Below are 25,344 nucleotides of genomic sequence, written 5' to 3'. Positions count from 1 at the left end.
ATTTACATACAAAAGCACTAACATTAATCTGTTGACCTATAATCACAGTCTGACAGATACGCTACTTTGATATAAAGTGGCGTGAGGTATTAAGGTTGCAGGCCGCCGCCCGTCGGTATCTTAATTCCTAATGTTGACCGACAACAGATAGAGATCCACGTGCTCCACATGTGCTGGGTTCATGTACCTGTGATCTTCACGCACGTGAATCTGATTTCCACGTGGGCGTGGTGATAAAGTACTGCTGATATAAACCTAGAAATAATTAGCATAAACAACTAATTACAATAAAAACAATATTTAGTTATTTCTGAAAATATTTATTGAAACAATCACAGAAACAACAATAAATTATTTTAAAAAATATACGAAATTCTAATTCGACATAATATTAACTATTACAAATCAATGCTTCAAAATCAAAAGTGGCGTTGATTACAAAGAATATAATAAATCTATCAGAAGCTAAGCCTCTGCATTTTACGAATGTGTATTGCTTTAACACAAATATAACTTAGCACGTACGAATAGGTAATCACAGTATAAAAATAAAGCATCGTTATCAGTCGACGACATCACAGCTTACATAATCGACGAAACCAAAACTTAACTTGATTCCTTTGTAACCTAAATCTGCAAACCATTTACCAACATGTATACACAGTCTTCGCAGAGATAATAAATTGTAAATAATATTTCACCCTAGTAAAGTCATACATTACTGCAAAAAGTAAAGACATTTCCAAAATAATATTCCGCTACACACATCACAGTACAACAATCAAACTTACGTAACACACGCGAGATACTACAAGATAAGCATTTCCTAATTGTTTTTGGTATTCACTACATATTCATTAAGTCTATATTGTAACTAACGGCATATGAAACTAAACATCCTAAATCTAAAGCAGCCCAAATGAAACTATCATTTCAGCAGTCTACACATTGAAACTCTAGTTAAATAATGGAATAACCAAGTCTCCACTGCTTGCTTCCCATTTACTTGTGGATTAAGCTAAGCCGAGTTAGGCACATTGATATTATTCAATCTTATGTTCAAAGTAGGAATACAAGAAGCGATATAGTTGAAAAAGTTTACATAGAAAGTACGTAATCATTTGATTAATGGTGTTTGGGTAGCGGTGGGGATATGGGAGGCAACTCGATCTCGAGGAGGGGCTCTCGCCAGAACACGGTCTGCGAGAACTCGTCGCTGGGCTCGCACTGCGCCGGCGGGAACACCTGGTCCACCAGCACCGACATGTGGGAGTACCTGCCGAGGAAACAACACATTCATAACAATACTGCTTACACGACACATTCAACTATTTATAGGATTCAGCAGTTTTGTAAGCAGAGTTCGCGAACCTTCCCATTAACGAACATAGTCATATTTTGTCGTCATTACATGTTCGGTTCAGTTTAGTTTAGTTGGCAAATATAGTTTTAGTTTTTATCATTTTTAACAAACTCAAAATTAAATATTTCAAACAAATTCTTAGTTCTTGCGACAGTACAATGGTTTCTTTTAAGAACTATATCATTCACATTTCGTTTTATCATTAGAAGAACTATTGATTCATGTACATGCGTAATTCAGGATCGGTTGGAAGAAACAGTAAATTGATTCAAAGACAATCCTCTTATAGTATTCGGAACGTTATCACATACATTTAGCGCATTGACACATACAAATGTTTTCCGGCAATCGATTGCGAGTACAGTACAGATGGTCGAGAAGTGTTTTCATATCTTGTTGAAATTTAATGTAAATGTTTGATGGAACATTACAAGTTAGCAGACAGTGAAAGGAAACTATAAAACCTGAAGAATTTAGTTTCACAAACCACAATAGTATTGTTTTAAGTTAATCCCAAAGACAGAAAAACCAACACAGAAACAGACAAGACAGATGACATGTCGATGATTGTAAGTAATTTTGTCAGTATCAATTTTAGTATCCAGCTTGTTATGGCGTTACGGAAAATTTTGGTTAAATATATGGTATTAATTTTGCTTTGAAAATGAATGAATGTGCGGCCGCAAACGTGATCAAGCCTTACAAGTCATTCCATACGGCTTACCGGCTTAATATCGTGTGCTCGTTAATCTCTCAATAACTAAGTTATATAATTTTGACACCTAAACCTCGCGCTAGCTAACAACTATTTCAGTTTTCTGTGGTGGGAAGAAATCATCGACCATGTCACTTTGCACGTGGTAACTGAAATAAAAATATAATACTCAATACACCGAGTACAATACGTGTTAGTGACTAGGCAACGTGAAACAGAACGTGACGTAAAGCTCTATATACATATGTAGGGATACTTACGTGGATTGGAATGTTTGAGTCAGTTCATGTTTTAGTTCGCCCTTATAATTGATTGTGAAAATTCTCACAATCGGGATTCCTACTGCTTGATATGCGCATACATCCTGCAAATAAAATAAAAACATTGTCAATTACATGGAAATTATACATCTATCGTGACGGTAATAAAATGATATCAGTAGACAGAAGTCACGATGTAATTATCTTCATTCGATACTCACGTTTACTCTATTGCCGTAGCCTGCGTAGAATGGGTTTGAGCCTGCCGGGAAGAGAGCCTTGATGTCTGCGAGACACTGGATCTTGAACTCTTCAGGCTTCTTCTCAATGACCTCGCGGTGGAAGGCGCGGAGTAACGATGTGGGGTTGAGGAGCAGAGGCCCGTCTGGGAGACATACCTCACCCTGTCTGATCGACCGCAGGTACTCACGTGTCACCTGCACATAACATCATTAATTAGCTGGCATAATGGAATATTACATCTACTGATAAATAACGTAACGTCAGGATAACTTTTGTACTTTGATAGACGATGGTCAGACAAAGTCAATGGAGATTATCGTACAACTGATAACATGCTTAAGTAAATACTGTTTCGTACTCACCCTTGCCTGTCCGATAGCCCGCGCCGATAGATATAACAACTGGTATCCGTTGTTCTTGATCTTCGTGAATAGCTGTGCTACGCCGGACTGTGCCCAATCCTTACCCACCAATGGGAAGATGTGCCCCAACACATCAGACCTAAACAATGAAACATTGAATTTAATTAAAATAATTTATTCTTTTTTTGATCTCTCGTTTACGTCAAACTGTTATTATTAAGAAAAACTAAATGAAATGCGTCATACTTTGTGATTGTTCCGTCGATATCGGAGATGACGATCTTGTCGTCGTACCGCCATCGGAACACGTTACACTTGCACCGCGTCGTGCCCTGGTACGCTGTGGTCACGCTGAACACCATCTCATTCATACCTTCGCGGAGATTTAGGTCTTTCTGCAGATGAGAATAGAGCACAAATTAGATTAATGCATCAAATTAAAGTAATACAATTTATTTGATAATTAGTTATGATCTTACAATTTGTTCAGAAGAAAGTCGTAGAGTTTTTCTGAAGGACGAATGTCTGCGATTAGGCCTCTTGACTTGTCCATCTTGATCCGAATCGGACGAACTGTGGTCGTGTCGTTCCACTGCACATAAAGAAATAATATTTAGAAATGGGAGCAAAAATGTTTGTGTTAGATAGAAAATGCTGTATAGTAAAAAGATCGTCTTATTATTTTAGATAATCACCTTGTTCTGGAGTTTCAATGATTTGTGGCGGTGACTGCGGTTCTTCAGGAAGGAACTCTCTAGAATCGAGCTCCTCTACAATGTCTAACTCTCTCACTTCCTCTGCCTTTTCTTCTACGGAGTTCTGTTTCTCCTCATGTGGTTCTATTAGCGTCACAGTTTTAGTTTCCGTGACCATTTCAATTTGCGCCACGGTTTCTTTTATTAAATCGTCTTTTGGAGGCGATGATTCAGTGCTGAAATTAATTGCATAAATTATTATTAATGAATTTGTCTCAAAAGAAATTTCAATGTATTCTGTGTGTAAGTTGTTTAAGATAAGTCGTAAGGTTAATGAACTACCTTGTGTAAGTGACTCACCGTTTTGCGTCTCCGGTGGACCGTCTCCAACTCCACCAAGAGTAGCCGCGCGGCTTAGCTGTACTGTCGGAGGGACGCGACTGAGATTCATCCTTTTCTGAATTCTTTTCTAGAGCTTCTAGTACCCGCTGTAAATATAAATAACGTTTATAATACATTCAAAAATGGTTTGGAACTGTAGTTGTTTGATTTTCCCCAAAAGGTCACTGTCGAAGTGTGTCATAAGAACTTGAACAATTCCAGTTAGTCCACTTGATTACTCGAAGTTTCAAACGTCAATTTCCGATGAAATTTATAAAAAGAATTCCAAGAACTACGTATCAAAAATAGTTACTACGTAAGATAAATAAACTTGCATAAGTTTTATGCTTAAAAGTAAAAATATTTAACTTTACGATTGAGTATCCCATCAATATTGTTGGACACTTACATTAGGCAGTGGTCGTCGGTACGCGAGTAGCGACAGTAGTAGTGGCCCAGCACTGCGCCAGGGCATGGCCCGGCCGCCCAGTCGGACGACAAGTCGTCCTTCCGCAGCCAGCGCCGCGCCCTGCTCGCAGAACTCTTCGAACGACAACGCGCGAGACACTCGCTCCTCCTGCACGTACACTCCCACCTGGCCCCTACCACAACACACACGTTAATATAATGATACTTCATTTTACAACCATCGTAAAGATCAAGTTTAATTACTTTCTCAGTAATAGAATATGGTGATACGTCCCCAATCATTGCAAAGGGCTTCTAACATTACAAGCGATGACACACGAAACATGTAATATGAGCACCTCTTTATAAACTTCAGATGATTTTACTTTAAGGTATGTGATCTCAAAAATAGTAAATGACTTACTTAGCTAGTAATTTCTCATCGTCATCGGAATCCAGTGTAGGTGGTTCTAGCGAGGCGGGAGACTGCGGCAGAGAGGGACCGTTACCAGACTCGTATTCCTCTTCCGTGGGACCAGTAGTCGGGTGCGAGCTGCCAGTTGTACCTGAGCAAACAAACACGTTAAGTACATACTATTTTACACCACAAATAATCGTTTTCTTGGAATTTGTCTGCAGTATGATGCATTTTAGTGCAATGCTTTACTATACATATACTTTTTGGGACATAAAAGTTCACATGCCAAGAATGCCCTTGGCAATGCTTACACCAACCTACAGATTTAGCACTTACAAATGATCTCACCAGATCGATATCTGTCTGCGTGGTGCTTCGGGAAGTAGAGATCAGGGTCGACCTGGCCTCGGTCCAGATCGTCGAGGTAGACGCCTTCGGTGGGCATCTCGTTGTCGCGCGGGGACATGAACCGGAACATGCCGCTGAGCACGCCGCGGCGGCTGGGCCGCTCCTCGTCCGAGCTCAGCGGCTCGGTGGGCGAGGCCGGCTCGGCGCCCGACGCGGGGGACGCGCCGGAGCCCGACACGTTGCCGGACGACTCCAGCGCCGCGCGCACCGGCGGCTCCGGCAGCTCGCCCCAGCGCCACGACTGCGACGACTTGTCGCCCTGCCGACCGGCCAGCTCTACCTCAGTGTCCGACTGCACCGGAGTCCCACTACGCGAACCTCTGTTACCATAAACAAACATTATCAATCACGTGCTGGGTAATAACGTAAGCTAATTAACTACGCGTCTACGACAGCGCGACACACCCTGTACTAATAAGTGCATCATCTAAATAATTTGCCTAAACCTGTACTTAGTTATCCAACAGGTTTTAAATATTTTTCGGCCTTCGTAAAGTGAGATAGTTTCGTTTTTAATTTACAATTAATTAACAGCATCGCTTAGTGTTAATAACGTTCAAACACGTAAGGCAAAAAGAGGCCAATAATTAAGTCATTATTAAATAACAATTCTTATTCTACAATTAGAAGAATTCACAGACAGACATCTGTAGGTAAGGTATAATACACTTTAGACTTTGGAATATGCAATTAAAGATCAGTTAGTGACTCATAGGTCTTGAATCATATCTTAAATTAAGTCCTGTAGCGGATGTTAGGCATATCACCGCAAAGATATTAAAGTACATTATTTATTGTTATGCTTTAATTAGCTTAATTACTTTTCATTAAATAGGTACCTATTTACAAAATTAGTCGTACGTAGCAATAAGCTAAAATTAGGTTGTATCTACATTTAACTAAATAACTGTATTAGAAATTATTACGTGTGATTAAATGAATGTACACAAAGTCTACAGAGATGGTGGGGGAAGCACGACACGACAAGTGCAAACATATTGCAATTAAACCAGTCGTCACGACCGAGTGTAGTTAGGTACGGAGCGGTGCACTACGCTATGATTGTAATCAAGTAACAACTAGACGACAAGCGTGGCTGCGTACTAACGTACAGCATACGGAAGCTACAGCGTTTATTGCTCTCGATTGCAAATATCTTTTGATTTAGGTATGGGAGTGGAGGTAAGTAACAATATGATTAACTGGGTCGTGTTTACTGCAAGCGTGTGAGTGAACGGATGTTATTCATTATAGATTATTACGCGTGTCTGGAGGCGGCGTGCACCTCAAACGCAGTGTCCGACAACGCCAGGGGGATGCGGTTGTCGCCGTTCAGCTTGAGGTTCGACATCTCTTCGCTGAAATGAGGCGACTAGCTCAACAACACTGGCAACAGTTTGGGGCCACGCAAACATTGTCAATTAGTTATCGAGCGGACGTCAGTACATGTGGCAATAGTTACCTAAGAGTGGCAGCGGTCACCTCGGTGTCGCTGAAGAAGTTGATGTCGGTGACGTTGGGAATGGGCGCGGGTTGCGTGGCGCGCTGCTCGGACCCGGCGCGGTCCGACTGACTCGAGATTGAACTAGTTGATGATTTTCTTTGGTGTTTTTTAGAACTCGCTTTCCTTGTCTTCTTCTTTTTCTTTCCGTTTCCGCCGTTAGGTTTCACTTCGTCCTGGTTGGACGGCACGGCTTCGATAGGCCTGAAGTCGTTGTGCGCGCTGATCTTCTGCACCACCTGGTGCGCCTCGCTCTCGGTCCCGCCGAGCTGCGTGGCTGCGAATGTCCTGGGCGCTCGCCCGTCTACTTTGTCAGTCGCCTCGTCGAGGCCGTCCATTTCAAATAAAGCGTCGTTGTCATTATTTGTATCGTCCTCTTTGGTAGTCTTTTTAGTTATCTTACTTAAGTCAGGTTTTTGCATTGATTGTCCATCAGCGGTATATCTGTAGGGAACGAACATAATAATTTAGTTGTATTGTAGAGAAGATGAAGAGAAACAACAATTGTAAATGTTATGGAGTAGTTATAATAAAATTATCATAATCACTAGTGTGAATAATGTAAATGTATTGGGAAATTCGCTTTCGAACAGTCTGCACGCAATGTAATTGTGATATTTAACAAAGTCGGTATCACTTTCCACTGTAACCATAATATTTAATGTTGTTGAAACGATGTTCATTACATTTTGCTACGCTATGAGTAGACATTCTCATTTTCTTACATAAATAAATATTTAATAGAAATTATTTTCTTTTGTGTATGTAATGCTCAGTGTGTTGTGATAATTACCTTCTCTTTGTGTAATCAGAGGCCTGTCCATGGTCGGGTTCAACTACAGAGAGCGAGTTTCGCCGGCGCGGTTCGTAGAGGTCCTCGAACCGCGCGGCTGGGATAGGCGAGGTCGCCAGGTGCGCCGAGCACTCCGCCTCATCCTCTCCCACTTCCTCGACGAAGAACGCCTCGCCCGACTCACCGAGCTTCATGTGAATGTTCAGTGGCTCGCCGTTCAGCTCTAAATCCACCTGTTCATCAAAATGACGATTCTAGTCTTAATTAATTCTTACAAAACTCTTACTCAAAAACTATCATGGAATTTTAATTATAATTATTTGGCAGACGTTTCAAATAAAATAAGCAAGTCTGAATCTGAAAATATTATGTACATTTGCAATGCAGATTTATAACAATTAGAAAAGACTGTTGTTGTTTAACAAGGAAGTGTTTTCTATTATGTTTAGTGATTGAATAATCATTAAAAAAAGGCGTTTGTGGCACTTAAAAAGTGTACGGCGCCGGTGACAATTGTTTGATTCCTCATAAAAGTAACAGGTGGCCGGATGAGAAAATATTTGTGCCAAATTTTCTTCAGACTCTTGGTGAGAATTGTATCTTACTTTGGCATTGTTCCAATTTTCTCCCAAATGAATAAGACGCAGATTCTTCAGCTCATTTTGGCAATGTACCCTAATATACTAAACAATGTACTAAAAATATTATTCAAGATATTCACTAACGAAATAAGTAATGGCTATTATTATAGATAGATATTGATTGTTTTGCTGTCTATTGTGTGCGAGTCACGCGTCATATTTAGACAATAAATTTAAAGTAAGGTAGTTAGGTAGGTAGTTATCTTACAAAAAAACTTAAATACATTTGTGAGTGAGCATTTTATCGACTTAAGCATGATAATAATATATCGTACGCATGTATTAGCTAATTGTAAAAGGTTGTACGTGGATTATCATCGAACAATCTAGACGGACGCGAGCAGTGAGCGTAAACTAGGAGAGCCTAGTGAAAGAATGTGGACGGAGCTCGTCACACAGATACGTACAAATAAAATTAGTACAGTGTGGGGACTATTTAGTCGCGTAAATCGCAACAGAATCACATCGATGCGACCATTTCCCGAAAGCAAAGTTGTTCACACAATACACCCACTTTTTGCGAGTCTTATTGTAACTCTTAGGTATTGTTACGGGGCAAGCCTATTGTCAAACACCAACAACAAACTGAGACACGATATTATAGAGAATTCGAGAATTGAAATAGCCTTAAATTCTAAGCTCCCAAACCTTATGCTTTCAATTTGCGATTATTCAGTCAAAGCAAGTTATCATCATTCATTTTCATTGTTACAGATTCGGCAGAGAAACTGAAATTTTCTTGATGTCAGGGTCTTTGACTGCTATGAATCATTGAGATGATTAATTACTAGATGAAAGGATTTTCTTGTAATAACCGCTTAGCTAATTGTTTCAAAAACTGGCCATAACGTTAACTGGAGGACGTCCAACATAATGTGACTAATGAACTGTGGAGAAAAGCAAAAACTTTCCTTTCCATTGTTTTGTCTTTGACCTCACTATATGGTCGGTATATTCGCATTCAAATGCGATTTACGTCGAGAATCTCCTTAGCCATAACATAACTAGTCGATCCGTTAAGGATTCTACCGGATGGAGATCGATGTCTGAGACTATACTTTCATTCAACATATAAACAAGTTTGAGGACCAGCTTTTCGACTGTCTACTTACCACGATACACACATCATACATCTATAAAAAATATTATAATTCTCATACTTCGTGCTATCGCTTGCTTGACGACTCTTAAGACAACATTTCGGCTGGAAACTTTTTGCTGCGAATTTCAACAGCTCGCGAATAAAAAAACGACTTGTCATTCTGACGACCGAACCTACTCATGTATTAGAGAGGTATAACATGTACTAGTTAGAAACTTTTATAACATAATATTTATAAAAAGACTCGGATTAACGAAAAAGTATCAGCATTTATATAGCGGAAAACCTTATTGGAACACGCACACACAACAAATACGATTTAGCCTTATGTAAATGCAAATGAGTTTGAATTAACAGTGACATATTGCAAAAAAGGCGTTGGGTGTGTGCTATAACCGAAGATGATAATTATACAGAGGTGTAACCTGTCGCTAGGTGTCGCAAGTTGGTACTATTGGTGATGTTTAAGTTAGATGACTGACTTGAAGGCCAAACAAGTCTTTACTCTTTGCGTGGGCATTTGAATTCAACGTGCGGCTTGCTTTTCCGTCGTGACGTAAGCATACGATCTAAATAGTTTTCACCCAAGACCGAGACCGCATAATAGCATTAAAACATAAGATCTACTATGTAATTACAGTTCTTATTTACATTTGTCGAATGTAATAAAAAAGTTAAAACATTAATAACAGCAGCGTCCGCACATAAAACTCAGAAGAAAGAATTCATTCACATCCCAGATGCTTGAGTGTGCCACAGACGCTACAGTCAGTTTATTGATATTACCTACTTATTTATACACGATACGAAACACTTCTGGTGTCAACACTTGAGTCAACAAGATTTTTGACCAAAATTACTGTAATGATGTTAATGACGCAGACAATGCTAAATGTTAATAAATTAAACAAAGCACGTAAATAACAAAATTTCTTGTTCTTTTCTTAGAAGATGAGAAAAATGGCTTACCACTTTGAATCTGGAGCGTAGCACGCCGAGCTTCCCGAAGCGGACGTGGAAGGGGGAGCACGTGAAGCTGCCATCAGGCTGCTCAACCACCACCACGTCGATGGCACCAGTTAACGTCGCCCCGTTAATCTCATTGTAGAACTCGCGAAAGTTCGCAATGAACTTGCCAATATAGTTCATAGAATACATGGTTGCTGATTTATCAGTCTCTCGTTCACTAAACTCTTCACTTCACTCAATAATCACGATACTATTCAATTACTTATTGTCTTTAAAAAGTTATAAATTACCCCATTTTGGGGCTGAGATCAAAAAACATTAGGTTTCCTGAAACAAAGAAATAACAATCATTAGTTACCAAGTTAGTATTCTATGCCCAGGTCCTGTGTGATCATGAAGTATGAAATGAGGACATGGAGGAACTAGACTAGAACATTGTTCGATAATTCGCTACTCTTCCTGTCTCGAAATTACATGGACAGGAAAAGGCAAACGCAAACTGTAACAATGTTGATTAATGTTGATTGTAATTGTATGTGTGTCATGTGATCATGTGTTATTAATCACATTCTAATTATACGTAATTGAGTCATATTCCTCGAAAAATAATTTTATTAATTTAATTTACCAGTACCTAGATAGATTAAGAAAATCTTATCCGGTACAATAAATACGTGAACGTAGATAAATACAATTTTCATGCGTAATCGAGTATTTCGAATCACCTTCTGTTGAAGATAAGTGTCAGTTTGATTGTGAAACGACCAAGGCATCAGTAATAGTACTTTTATAGTCTCACTATCCAAACACTACATTCATTCCAGATTTAGATCAAGATTCATAGATGGACTCATGAACATTGTCGCCCCAATTCCGCGTACGTACTTATAAACAATGTAACTGGAATGGTTGAACGATGTTGGTTGATACGTACATGGACATAAATAGCGCAAGTGTTCATTACTAGAGCAGATAGTCTCGAGTCGGGTTCATGCACTATATAGACTGGCCAGCAGTGCATACGCAGGATGTTGCACAATGTTTTATGGTCCACATTGAGACACAAACTAATAAACTCTATGTACAGTCGTTAAATCGCTGCATAACTCTATAAATCTATTAAGGTCTCATTAAATAAATATTAAATGACTGAGGTACCATGAGGAGAGACCATGTATTCTGAAAGAATCTTTCTTGGTTTGAGGAAATGTTTAAAATGTGTTTAACGATTTCATTCACAGCGGTATTTCGTGTTAAGCGAAATTTGTATTATCCGATGGAAACGAGATAGCACGCGGTGACAGCGTGCTAGACGAGAGCGTTCTATGATCAAGCGTGCGGAGCGACCACGCGCCGGGGACTCTGCCCCCGGTTTCTTAGGTTACTGTGAATAATATTTAAGAATAGCGAAACAAATCGTCACTGCGTTTCGATGTTAGACTAAATGAAAACTTGGCAAGAATGTAAATCCTAATCGCATAACGACAACAAACAAATATAGCCATAACTATTCATTAGTCATCTCATTAAATTAAATGTGTACGTATAAGGAGAAAAATCTCCAAATAACTATAAATATAAACATGTTGATGTAAAATTAATCAGATATGCATATTGAGGTGGCGTGGACTTTGCCCGTCTTCACACATCGAGTGAGAATGTGACTAGCAGATGATACCCGGTTGGTATAAATAGTGATATTGGAGTGACGTGGGAGACGATGTCTGTGAATGACATATTACTAGACGACAATATTTGGAGGGAATCGCCTCATCAAAGGTTACAGGAAACACGAGACGTGATGAGCTTCCTAAAACGGTTTTTGTTTCCTTATTTGATGGAAATAAACCATTCTGCGACTCTGATACATCCAACTTCCTTTTCATAGTATAAACTGATCAAGAGATCTAACTAAAACGATACAATGAGTACACCAACTAACGCATGAGACAAGTGGCAGATGTCCAAGGAGACCAGAATGACAGCTGAACTTATTTTAGTCCCAAGGGCTTCAAGTTCAATGCTGAGATAAACGCAGACTTCCATTGTCGTTAGGGTCACGCACCTCTGCACGGAAAAAGGAAACCGTCAACTAACTTTTAACCGATCCGACCTGACGCCTGTTCGTCGGTTAGATGTTCGTTGGAAAATGGCACATAATGACTATAAACTGTTTGACATACTTATTAGTTAATCACACTTCAAAAGTTCATTGTTCGTTATTTGCAAAAACGGCGGATGGAAATGAGTAATGTTTGTATATTTCCATTTCTATTAGTGGTAAAATAGATACAAATTATGGAAATGTTTTGGGTAGTTTAAAAGAAGGCCTTACAGAACCCATACAGTAATCGTGTGAATAAACGGCTGTTACGATAAAAAGCCGTATGACCGCCACTTCAAGGTTGGACTTGTTAATTCTTTATAGCACACCTCATCAATATTCTATTACTTTTAGCAAAATGAGTAAAATTTGTAATTCATGTCCATATTTCTGTGAGCCACTATTGATTTCTATTCATGTATTTGTATTGTTATTGTTATTTACGTTATCTTAGTTTATTGGGTTACGTCCAACCACTGTCTGTCACCACTTCCTCAAGTTGCGGGTCATATTATTATATTATCATTTGCACTTACTAGTTGGGTACCTAATATAATTTATGCGCACAATTTCTGTTTATCAATATGCAAAATGAGGACTGAACTTCTTTTGTCTGGCACAAATAAATTACCTATTCATGTCACTTCGATAGCATAGCGAATATAGTGATCACAGTAATTTATCGTGCTGCAATCTCTTAGAGCTGTGTCAGAATCGACTAAATATATCTGACTAGACCCTAGCACGTCATTAGCGTGCAGGGGTTATTTAAACTGACCTATAGATCAGTCATTTACAACTTAATAACCTACATCGCTTACACGTGAATGTGTGGAAAACGGGTAAAACAACACGACTGAGGAACAAACAAATGTTTATGAAATCTTATCTGCCGCCAGTAGACCATACCGCAACCCCTCACGTGCAGACGCCACACTGGTGCTTATACAACAGGACCTATACATGTATGCAAACAGTACATATAGCATTCACACATGCAGATATAAGTAAGTATTATACTTTAGTATCACAGGGGTTCGTCCCTATCGAGGAATATTGATTCCATTTTACGCTGAAAGCTATTTGCGTAATCGATATAATGACTGCGAATGTTATCGTATCAGAAACCCATGTTTTTGCCCGATGAATGTAAGATAATGATATGACAAAACATTAACTGATATATAGGTAAATGTGTTTTTTGTATGGTATGACATAACAAGCGCTCCAAGGCCACCGTGTCAAGATAGTGATGGTGTCAAAATAGAACGTTTCGGTAAACAACTGTAAAGAAATGTAACCAGAAGCAATTAATCTGATCCACACATTGAGTATAAATGATTTAATATGTTGAAGGTTCATTAATCATTAAGATTAGTAAATTCCCTAGAGCTAAATTATCTCTTTTTACGATTAATGGAAAATCCATTCCACTAATCAATTATACATGTGAGCTAAGTATGTACACATACTAAGACGATTGCTATGCTTAAGTCTATACTTAACTAATGTTAGGTCATTATTTAGAGGTACTGAGAAGAGGAAAACAAAATAATAAGAACTAGATATCTCATGTGTGTAAAAAACACATAAAAAATTAAGTAAAACCCACAGAAAGATTCCTAATCGAAAATAGAAAGGAAGGGTAAAAAACACGCTACAATAATGACTTTATCACAACAGCGATAATTTAATTATCGGAAGACGCACGTAATGTTATACGTCTTATTCATGTGGTCTGATCGGATCAGCAAATTATTTTATTATGTAACAGTTTTACGTTTGCGAATGTGTAAATGAAATTAATTTATCCAACTACGTAAAAGAAAAGTACGGAGCCGCATCGCAATAATTATGGGTCTCACTAATTGCCCCACAATACTTCCACGCGGTACAATTTCTATACTGGTTGATCCTCCAAAAAAACTTATGTAAAGGAGGTCAGTCATGCGAGGTATATCGGGGTGTAAGGAAACGAGTTTCAAAGCCAAGATCACAAGGCGAAGGATTTCGCGCACTGTTTACTTTAGTACTAACTACACTGAACGGTGGACAAATCAATTATAAGTACATTTCTTACATGTTAATATTCCATTCTCGGTAATATGGGGATTGTATGACTCACAAGTAAATGGAAGTATAAAACAATGTTGATTCAAACCACCGTCATTATCTGATCCATTATTGCATTTCGAAAAACAACCATAATAGCTTTGTTGTTTACTAAAAGTACTGAAGTTAATTTAAATTTTATATTATCCCGTATCTGAGCATGAAAGCACCTAAATAAAAAATGTTCGTGCATAATAAATGGACTCTCTAAAGGTTACGACCTAAATATAGGCAGGTTATCCATAATTTAATTTAAAAATTGTGAGGAATGCTTATTCTCTAGACCTGCAGGTAAAGTGAAAACAAAGAGTATAACAACATGAAGGCCTACGTGTGTAATTGAAATAAACGTTTCAAAACGACCAATAGAGTACACAGTACACTGTAGTGCAACACCCCACCGATCACCAATAAGGTAAATGCCAGCGATTTACACAAGAATACCAATGTGTTAACATGCAGCAAGTTGCTTACTGAATTCGTCAAAAACAGAACAATAAAATGATAGCGAAGTAAAACTGTTAATTCTTAAATACACATAACAACATAATATTTAATTAAAACTAAGTAGGAAAACATTGTAAGTGAAACAAAACAAAATAACAACAACAATAATAAATCAAGTACAATTCTGCGTAGAAACACTGATTGTGAATTGCATAGTTCATCATAAATCCATTAATTCTCAACAATACGTTATGAAAGCAAAATCAAATTAATTATAGCAAACAAAGATATATACCTTAGCAAGGAGGAACTGAGGAAGCAATGCTTTACTGTCAACTTTCTAAGGCACAAAATGTTTTTCTTGATGTAATATAAACAATTACAGTCAACTGAATTTTTCGTACACAATTCCGAACACAGGTAAGATTTCGACACGTGTTGCTCGCGCCGACTCTACCAGTAAACTGCCTGTGAGTGGCTGGTGTAGGTGGGCCGATACGAGAGCGTCCAAGTGCCGTGCATGGGCTGACGTCGTGTGACGTAGCTCAACTCGTTGATATGATACCGCAGAATATCAGTCACACATACAGCTCACACCACTGACCATGTGCTTTAACATTCGCTTTGCTTGCTTTATACAGAACGAGAACGCTCATCGCACTACGAACGGACGGCCTAGTCGGTCGATCGCGCGACATGGCGTGATGTCGCGCCATCGCCTGTTACGAAAGTAACTTTACCTCCAAGTTTACCAACACGCACTGCAAAAGGAAATTAATTGTGGATGTTGTCGACATGTACGACATGCCCAATATGGTAAAGCAATGAGATTGCCATGCTAGTCTCATGAGCGTGTTATATCATACCTGGTGTATGTGAATGTCTATGACATTAAACCGGTGACTTATGAAATAATTGTTCATCATCGTCATAATACCTGCGAGAGGTAAATCTCGCTCATAACAAAGCTAGTTTGGATACGGCCGCAATTTTCTTGGCCTTGCTATCAAAAATAGATTTGTAAATAATGACAGTGAAGACGAATGAATGAATGAATTTCAGATTTTTATACATCAGACGTAAATGAATGCAAAATTTATTCATCGGAAACATAAACTTAAAAGGTAGCTTTGTTTACAGCTGTATAAGTAGTAGGTACTCGAGTGTAAGAATGTAAACATCACGTCAGTATCAATCGTGGATCGCAGTGGGTTAATTCACGTCTATATTTTATACACTCTACCTAGGTGTTACGCATCCATGTGACTAAAATATCGTAAACAAAAACAATGCTTGTTTATCAGCTATGAAACGCATTACGTTAGCCAAGACGAACCCACGCTGTCTTTTGTTTGTTCTATTTTATTTTTATTTATATATTATTCGATTATTCAATGATACTTTATACCAATACAAAAAAACCTTAGCTAAACGTGGCATTGACAAAATCCTCCTTGAGAAATAACCAGTTTTAGATATAATTTTAGCAAAACTGGTATAGCCAGGAAGTGAATTTTTGCTCAACATAATTTAGTTTCAGCGAAGAAGATAAATTTTCTTTCAGTGTTAACAGTAAGGTCTTTCTCTCCATTTCATGAGCTTTTTTATGATCATAAGAATTTCAGCACAGTCTGTTAACCCTGTAGCACTCACTAGTATCTTTTCTAGTGTCAATTTCTGGAACTATAAATTAATTCTTGCTGTCAAAAATCCGGAACTTTGTAGAACACAATCATAAATCTCGCCAATTTATTACGGAAGATTATTCGTATCTAACTAGGTACATTATTTTTGCACAGCATTGAGAAATTGTTCCAATAACTGAGAATGGCTTTAATTCGTTTCAAAACTTTTTCTTGGCGCCAATTTTAGCTTGACCTTTAGCTATTTATTAATCGCTGCTCGTTACTCTGTGAGATATTTTCAAGCTGTTTTTAATCTATCCGCACACCACCAACGGTGGAAATTAAATCTCTGAATCAATCTCAATTTTTGACTGAAACTCCATACTTACAACTAAAATCCATTTTAATCCATAGATTTTGGATTCAGATCGGCTATCTAATTGCAGCCATAAAAGTAAATAAGCCGGTAAAACAATATTTTTGGAGAATATGAGCCTCTAGCATGGCTTGAAACTAGTCGAGTTCCTCGTCAAACAGTTACGTGAGTAAGCCGATAACATAGCAAATATTTTAGGAGTAGTTCTGGTGCAGTTTTAAATAAAATTTAAATTCGTAGACTCTACAAAATTAAAGTAGGTCATCAATTGTTTACTAGTAAAAACATTGACGTCCGTACTATCACTAGTATTATGAGATTTAGGTATATTTTGATATAAGAATTAAAACATACTTGTGTTCGTGTATGTGTCGATATTTGATATAGAAAGATAAAAGCTAAAAAATGTTATATAACATAAGTAATTTCAAATGACGTACGTTGCGTACGAGTTTATCTATAAGAATTGTTTAGTTATAATCTTGACTCTGACTACGGTATCAAACAGGAAGTTTTATAAAGGTATTTTAAAAATTTGCTGTTTCTCCACAATTCGATTGGAGGTGTGTCTGGCGTATATTAATAGAACGAGGTACTTAGCTTCGATATTAAACATGCGCATATAAAATTGATCATTAACATTTAAGACATTAGACCAGATGGAATTATATCAGCAGCATGTAATGGCGACGTAACAAAATACAGCCACCTTATTAGTCTAGGAATGGGTGTGTCATGACGTGTATTTACGACTAGCAGAGAGGACCGATGGCGCCATACGATGCCTGTTGCGTATTATTTAAACCACAAGGTCAGGCTTAACCAGTTGCTCGAAAAAATACTAACCCGTACGAGGTACTTTCAACCGTATGTCCTCTACTCTAGATAATATATTCGCATTTGCAAATTTGCGAAAACGGCGTGCACGCACAAATATTATCGCGCCAGTGGCCTTCAGCTTCTTGTAATGCGCATGCCAGTGATATTGTGAGGCGTAATATGCGGAAAACATGTTTGTTATTCTAAATCCGCTTATCAAAGATGAGATTCACACGCCCCCCAATACTTTAATCCTATTTTTCGAAAGGACGAAATTCTTAAAATTACAATGCCAAATTAATTAGGTATGGATTAAACTAACATTTATTATACCTATTATTATCTATTTTACATACACGTGTAACATGGACAACTTTTTTTCTAGTATGTTCTGTTATGACATGACAAAAAGTTACATAAGAAATAATTTAAATAAGACATTGTGAACAATTAACAATAAATAAAATTGAATATTAACATTGTGTTAAGAATACAACTATAGGTACAAACATTAGTAAAATTATAGTAAACCATCTCCCATTGCACAACCTTGAAGGAACTCTTTATAAGTCTGATAGTCATTCCCATGTGAGAATTTCCCCGAGTTTCCTTCCCGGTTATATTTCATTATTTTTTCAGTATGAGCTTTGTCTTGACTTTACTTATGTAAACACTGTTTGTTAAAGCTCAAACATTTTTAAAGTCAACTGTAGAATAAAAATCTACGTGCCATAGTTCGTCACGCATACCGCCCATGAATATGAGTCCTGGTGTGGCTTGAAAGAAGTCGAGCTTTTTCAAACTGTTTGCATGCGAAAGACTAAATGCGTAGATATCAGAAAAATCGAGAGAAAACAAGTGTATTATGTTTAAAAGTGTTACATAAATACACCAAATTGATAAGTAAATTGTTTCACTATCTTAAATACTTGCGTTTAGTCATCTATTGATGCGATATACGATCTTGCCTTTATTATCAGCACATCACATCATAATAAGGAAAATAAAAAATGGCAATTTTTATAATTACACACTGTGTAGTTCATCGAACGCAATTCTTCGTATAGGCTAAAACTCAGTATTTAATTCATAGAAACTACTTTTATAGGAAAATATAAAAGTACCTAGCAAAATACATTATTTGCTATTAATTCAAATTACACATTACAGTTTCTCCTAAATACCACAAATATTGTAACATCAAAATAAGGCAAAACAGTTTAGCATTTGCGAATTTTAGATCTGGGTGTTCCTCTAGGCATTATATTAGGACCAACTATTTTTGTTTATGCAATATTGCTGTTATTTATTTTTATTTATAGCTAATAGGTAACCGCTTAAGTGATTAGTGATAAGACTATGTGTCATTAAGGCGATTACCTAAGACTTAGGCCATGAGTTAATACGGAGGCAGATCTAAATTGAAAAACTTACGAAACGATTGAAATACTCTTGAGTTTTTTAAAATTTTTGCTTAATAAAACATTAATAATTGTCAAACAGTACATAGGATGTCTGTGGACTCATACTCATAATAGAAAAATTGGTGTGACGTCGTATGTGGCTCAGTGACTGGTTGTTGAGTCACAAAAAAAGAGACCTACAAACAATGTTATATGTATTGATATATTGTATCTTATTACAACTACAGTTACTATAATGTAATCATAATTAAAACACTAAAGGTTCTGATTCAACTTTAGTGTTATTAATTCCAGGCATATAATTTATATGGTGCAACAGTAAACTAAGAATGTTCCACACAAATGAATAGTTGCATCAGATACAGACACTAATAAAATTAATTTAAAGATTGCACCATTCTTTCACTGTATACATTCACCTCTCCTTACGCCTTCAGGGATTAAACGGTGTGACATTGTGTTACGTAATAATCGGGAGAAATACACAATAACATATAATAAGCAGTTCCTAGAGAGTTGATTTTATCCTGTTTTTTGCCAGATCGGAGATCTACACGAGGCACTATGTTTTTTACATTGTCTTAAATACCGGTAGTCAAGTGGTTAAGGGTGCTATAATTCTGAGATTTTATTTAATTCCAAGTTAACATCTTAAAATAGCTATTCTAATATTTTAAAGTCTCCTTTCGTGTCTGTCTATAGGTATGAAGGCCATAAATTCAAAAACATCCTGACAAATAATTATAGTTTTCACCAATAAATAGTACAATTCCTGAGGAAAGTATAGTTTGCAATGGAAGCAAGGTCAAACTCGAAAAGTTAGTTAAGAATAAATTGTTATTTTGTTTATATTTTCTCTGTATGTTGAAAGGGAAATCCTTTAAGTATGTGTGTTTGTTGTATATAAACATAACATAAACACTGGCAAACAATATGTATAAAAACCCTATGTATGTGGAAGTTATACAGAGGTGAAGAGCTAGTTCAAACTTAGAAGATTAGAGTGAGACTTGGTTATCATTATAGTACATAGAAATTTTAATCTTACTAATAAAATAAATTGGTAAAAATTTGTATGTGTATGTTTGTTACTCAATCATGTCAAAATGGCTGAAACAATCAGTATTTATTTTGGAACTGTGGTGGATTACCTATAGTTTGGACACTGGCTAATTTATATTCCACAGGAATGCAGGTAAAGCCACCCACAGAAGCTGGTAGGACTCTATAACACCTAATTTACATCAATCACCAATGAAATAATGCCTATTTATTAGTACACTTCCATACTTTTATTTTAGTCTTCAATTTAAGAACTAAGAAAAATGGTTAGTTCAGTATTAGCAACTGTAATCAAATTACCTATTTACACAATGGAATTAATACAAAACAGGTAATTAAGGGTACCTAGTTACCTTATTGGTAAATAAGCAAATGAGGAAAGTATAAGGCGGTCAACATTTAATACTTTTGTATTGTATTTATTTAGAGTTAAATAGTATGTAAAATTACATAGTTATATTTAATTTAACTGGGTCACAAATAAATGGTTCTTTTTTGTATATTTCATTTTAAATGCAAATCTATCACAAGGCTAAAGAACTTTTTTGTTGTTAGTTATTAAGGATTTTTTTTAATTTATTAATAACGTTGCCCCACACTAGGATTTTCTCCTGTGTCGTGGGTGCGTTTACAAACATACAAGTTCACATACACAATTATTAAAATTGTATTTCTTCAGTGTAAACTAGTGGTCAGTGGGAAGAGGCCTTTGCCCATCTGTGGGACAGTTCTTAGGCTGATAGAGAATAGATGTCAATCTGATGTCCATCATAGTAAATAATAAAAAAAAAATTGGTGATTACTAGGTAATTACATTTTTGAAAATAAATCAAAATTGCGATTTCATTTTCTTTTAATAGTTTCAAAATAGAAACAACTTTCATTCAAATGTTTACTAAATAGCAAAGTAGACCAGTAGTCAACTGTTAATTTCTTTGTTTACATTAAATAACAAAGTGAAACAATTAAATTGTGGGTAACCGCAGGTCTTACTCATCCTTTGTTCGATTGAACCAACTTATTGCAAATATACATAATATGCACAATGAACGAAAATACAGGTTTTTGACAGAAAAGACCCCTTCTCACTACTGAAGTTTGTAAAACTTCACGGTTTTCTTATAATCACAGTTCATTCTAAACATACAGAAATCTGAAAGTGATGAAGGTTTCGCAACTATAATTATATTTTCTCTAGAAACATAGCACTAGAATTTGCTCCTGTGTTCTTAATTCCATTCTGTATCACAATAAAATAAAATACGACTCACCAATTTGTTAAGAATTCACTAGAGATGTCGTACAGTTAAAGGATCAATAACACTACGTACTGCAGAGAAAATAAATTATTTTCGAAGTACAACCATAAGCTCAAATAGAATAGCAAAGCACAAACAAAAGATACCAGACAAAGTAGTATTTCCCCGTGTTGACAATTGACATTGACATATCGCAGATTGACGTTAGAGTAGTACACAATCCAATTAGTCGACTTAATTGAATTTATAACTTAGGCGAATACAAAAAAAAATTTGAACAATCTGTAAAAATTGGAAGTCGTAAAGTTGTTGCCATTTTCAGAAGCAGGGAATTACCTTCCCGATAAATATCTCAAATCATAAGTTAATTATAAAAATACCAACCTAATTTAATGTATGCGTGGGACAAATAAAACGATTTTTAACATAATTATGCTCTTTTATTCACATACTTAATGTTATTTAAAAAATATAGTTACACATATTATTATTGTATTAGGTTTGCAAAAATAAGCGTTGCTGTGATATGCTATGGTAAATGAGTTTGTGAGCGGTCGGAAGCACTTTCTGTTGAATCAGCAGCGCCATTAGGTATTGGCTCTGGAGTACCAGATGTCCCCCTGGATGTTATAGCATTCTGGCATTTGTTGCGTAACTCAAACACTTGAGTTATAGCGTCACGGAAGCACAAAAAATTGTAGTCTATCACACCTGAAACCAAAAACACAATTGTTATTCAGCTTCTCAAAAACTGCTGGGGTCTCTTTCTATTTCCAGTTCATAAGTTGTCTTTACTAGCTGCTTTTTACTTTTTGTTCCTATCACACATTACTTGCCATATTGGATACATAACAGTCTTCCATTTACTTTCAGATGTCTTTACTCGCTTATTTTTGCTTATTCATAAAATCATACTAAACATAATATAAATTATACTGTACCTTGCTTTTGGAAATTTTCTTCACGCAAAATACAAACGAGCGCAAGGAATTTGTTGACCTCACGAAGATACAGCACTGTACCATTGTTCAGCTTTATTAAACTGGAACTTTGACTGTTAAATGTGTTCACTTCAGTTTCATCAACCATGCTGAAAAATAAGTAACAAAATTAGTGGTACTTCTTTATAAAAAAACTTACTGTAAAAAGTATTTCAGTATTTGTAAGTTGAATGATATCTTACCCATAAATACAAGATATATCAATAACAACATCAATCATATCACAGCACAGTTCATAGCTTTGCATGTCGACTGGAGAACTATCTGTTGCAATGTAGATCTTAGACACCACATCAAAAAGGAATGCTTTCTCAATGCCAGAGTTCTGCAAAAAATAATCATTGGATTTAATAACACATCAAAAACTAAGTAAGTAATTAACTAACTAATTAAGTGCCTTTTCCAAAATGTCTGATTAAGTTCATATTATCATGGTAGCTATGACACAGGCTATGCCTAGTGCAGCTCTCACAGCTAAAACTGTACCAACAAAAATTGTAACTGGTTTTTGAATAAATTATTTCTACTTTCTAATTTGTAATAGTTAAGTCTTTCTAACACATTTTCAAAACAATAATATAAAAAAAATTGCTGTGACTATAAGTGTCAGTTAAGCTAACAACAATCTAATTAGAAAACATGAATATGTGAATTACTTACTGATATGAGGATGTTTAGAAGGTTTTCTAAAGTTGGTAATTGGGGAATCAGCTTTTGTACTACTTTACTGAAGGCTTCAAATATGGAGTGGTCGTATATCGAGGTCAGATGAAATGATAAGTGTACATGTTCCAGTCCTGCTTCAGCCAGGTCCTCTGTGGCCCGATGATGAATGTCTCTTTGAGATTCCATCTTGTAATCATCATTGAGACCATCAACCTGTAATCATGAAAAAGTACATTAAGAATTTAGAACATGCATTTATGTGCTCCTTAATATTTTATCTAATTAACAAATTCTTTATATTTTTCAAAAATAAGCAACCATAGTTAGGTTTTAACATGAAAGTTATTTTCAGAATAAATTAGAAAGGAACAAATTCATTCTAAAATAAATTCTGAACGAAACATAATACATACACATTCTTCAATTTGCAAACTAAGTAAAATCTAAACTAAACTATATTTTAATGACCCAAGGTTCTTAATTCATTTAGCAGCTTGTATATCATAACCAAAACAGAACATCAACTAAATGAGTCATGGTTAATCAAATATTATAATTATGTGGCAGATAAGTTATGTACTCACTGTCAATACATAATTACATTACTTGTAATTAAATTCAATGGAAGTGGCAACAGTTAAGTGATATATTAATACTTACTTTATGTATAAACACTTCAAACTTAATGTTACTGTTTACTCTGTATGCCTTGGTGACAGTTAACTGTAACTTATCCAAAGCGTCTTGGTAGTCATCCTGGAACATACATTTATTTATACAGTGTTACATATAATTTACAATAGGTAATTATTAGCTTAAAGCTAATAATAGCTTTCCCTTTACCTACAATTTGTGTACATGCAAATGGACTTAATAAAATAAAGTCCAGAACAAAGAATGACTTGCTTAATCAGTTACAAAGACTTAGATTTTATAATAATGATTTAAGATATGGAGTTGGTGTCCGAATACCTTTATTAATACATTTCATAATGTGTTATAATAATTTGCCAAAGAATAGCACTCACCTGAGCATCAATAACAAAGACCAAGGCACCACATCCTCCAAATATTGTGTCAGAATCAAATGTTGCATCAAAGAAATCAATCTGGCCTGGGAAGTCCCAGATTTGAAACTGTACAAAACTACTGTTGTTAATGTCATCTTTCACAATTTTATTTGTTGACTCCAAAAATAATGTTTCATTCGGTGACATTTTGTGGAACACCACTTTCTGTATAGATGACTTTCCAGATCTAAAATCAGAAGAACAGATAAAGTTTTGATATTCTCATTAAATAATTGTGAGCTTTATCATTACATTATTAGTCTTATTTGATCTTTATTAGAATAAACAAAAGACCAATAAGGATCCAATACAAGGTGTGTCAATTTATGTTGTAAAACTAGCCGTCCAAAGCTTACGCCATTACTTCGTTGAGGTTCCATAAATAAGCACAAAAGAATACCTTCTCAGTCCCATAAGCAGAATCCTAGGCTTGTGATCTTCCTGCAGTGAAGTATTGTCACCATCTCCATTTTGCTCGAAAGGCCCATAACTGAAGTCCTTGGGGAAGGACCCAACATAACAACTGGGATCGTCTTGATAACTCTGAATCATAAAGTTGATAAAAGCCAATTTGTATCGTTGTTATTCCAACATTCAATCGCTAATAACATGTCTACTCACCATTTTAGTAAAATTATTACATACACGGGTATTATATACAAATAATTAGAAATAAATATATTAATCTATTTAAATTGGCTAAACTTTTAACATTTTATAAAACACTGCGTATTTCTAATGCACAAAAACATGAATTGCCTGATGATAGTACTCAGACAGAATAACAGATGTCAGATTGACAATTTACATGACATTTTAAAATTATTGACAGCTGATAATGACGTGTGGTTAAAAACATAGACAATATTTTATTAAAAAATGTAGGAGTTGACTTAACGGCTTTTTATCAGATGCGATTTTAAAGAATAACCGATTAAAGTCTATTTTCATGATGATGCCATTTATGTTGACCATTTGTTAGCTTTGACTAATGTTCATAAAAAACCGAATGTACAGCACGGTTGGCTCTCATGTCGCATTCAGTTCCCACATAGTCTTTGTATGATTCACAAGTTGGTCTGGTGTTGAATGTTATTTTATTTTACACTAGTTACCAACT

The 25,344-nt window shown here is 36.1% G+C and overlaps 2 protein-coding genes across 8 annotated transcripts; both read right to left on the bottom strand.

Annotated features, from left to right (window-relative positions):
- Positions 1 to 299: 299 nt before the first annotated feature.
- LOC118271232 (phosphatidate phosphatase LPIN2) lies at positions 300 to 21,664 on the bottom strand. Of its 7 annotated transcripts, XR_007706031.1 has the most exons (17): positions 15,218 to 15,402; positions 10,260 to 10,586; positions 7,548 to 7,780; positions 6,716 to 7,198; positions 6,516 to 6,611; positions 5,182 to 5,573; positions 4,852 to 4,993; positions 4,429 to 4,621; positions 3,999 to 4,126; positions 3,639 to 3,874; positions 3,423 to 3,535; positions 3,190 to 3,338; positions 2,944 to 3,082; positions 2,560 to 2,775; positions 2,339 to 2,442; positions 2,088 to 2,227; positions 1,128 to 1,276 (listed from the first exon to the last, which is right to left on the bottom strand). XR_007706031.1 is itself a non-coding variant. In XM_050699057.1 (16 exons), the coding sequence occupies exons 2-16, from the start codon at positions 10,446 to 10,448 to the stop codon at positions 1,126 to 1,128; spliced, it is 2,964 nt and encodes a 987-aa protein (XP_050555014.1). In that variant the 5' UTR covers positions 10,449 to 10,586; positions 21,500 to 21,664; the 3' UTR covers positions 300 to 1,125. The 7 variants fall into 7 exon arrangements, 6 of the variants coding, with proteins under 6 accessions (XP_050555014.1, XP_050555015.1, XP_050555013.1 ...); XM_050699057.1 differs by lacking the exons at positions 2,088 to 2,227; positions 15,218 to 15,402 and adding an exon at positions 21,500 to 21,664 and having other exon boundaries at positions 300 to 1,276; XM_050699058.1 differs by lacking the exons at positions 2,088 to 2,227; positions 15,218 to 15,402 and adding an exon at positions 21,500 to 21,664 and having other exon boundaries at positions 300 to 1,276; positions 5,194 to 5,573.
- Positions 21,665 to 21,905: 241 nt separating this feature from the next.
- On the bottom strand, positions 21,906 to 25,023 carry LOC126911528 (ras-related GTP-binding protein C). Its single transcript, XM_050699078.1, has 8 exons — positions 24,846 to 25,023; positions 24,625 to 24,767; positions 24,183 to 24,411; positions 23,815 to 23,910; positions 23,149 to 23,367; positions 22,671 to 22,813; positions 22,429 to 22,577; positions 21,906 to 22,198 (listed from the first exon to the last, which is right to left on the bottom strand). The coding sequence occupies exons 1-8, from the start codon at positions 24,846 to 24,848 to the stop codon at positions 22,017 to 22,019; spliced, it is 1,164 nt and encodes a 387-aa protein (XP_050555035.1). The 5' UTR covers positions 24,849 to 25,023; the 3' UTR covers positions 21,906 to 22,016.
- Positions 25,024 to 25,344: the final 321 nt, after the last annotated feature.

This window comes from Spodoptera frugiperda, chromosome 15 (genome assembly GCF_023101765.2).
Source record: "Spodoptera frugiperda isolate SF20-4 chromosome 15, AGI-APGP_CSIRO_Sfru_2.0, whole genome shotgun sequence".
NCBI lineage: Eukaryota > Metazoa > Arthropoda > Insecta > Lepidoptera > Noctuidae > Spodoptera > Spodoptera frugiperda.
Note: the sequence above shows the minus strand (reverse complement) of the source record. Positions and strands in the feature narration are given on the sequence as shown.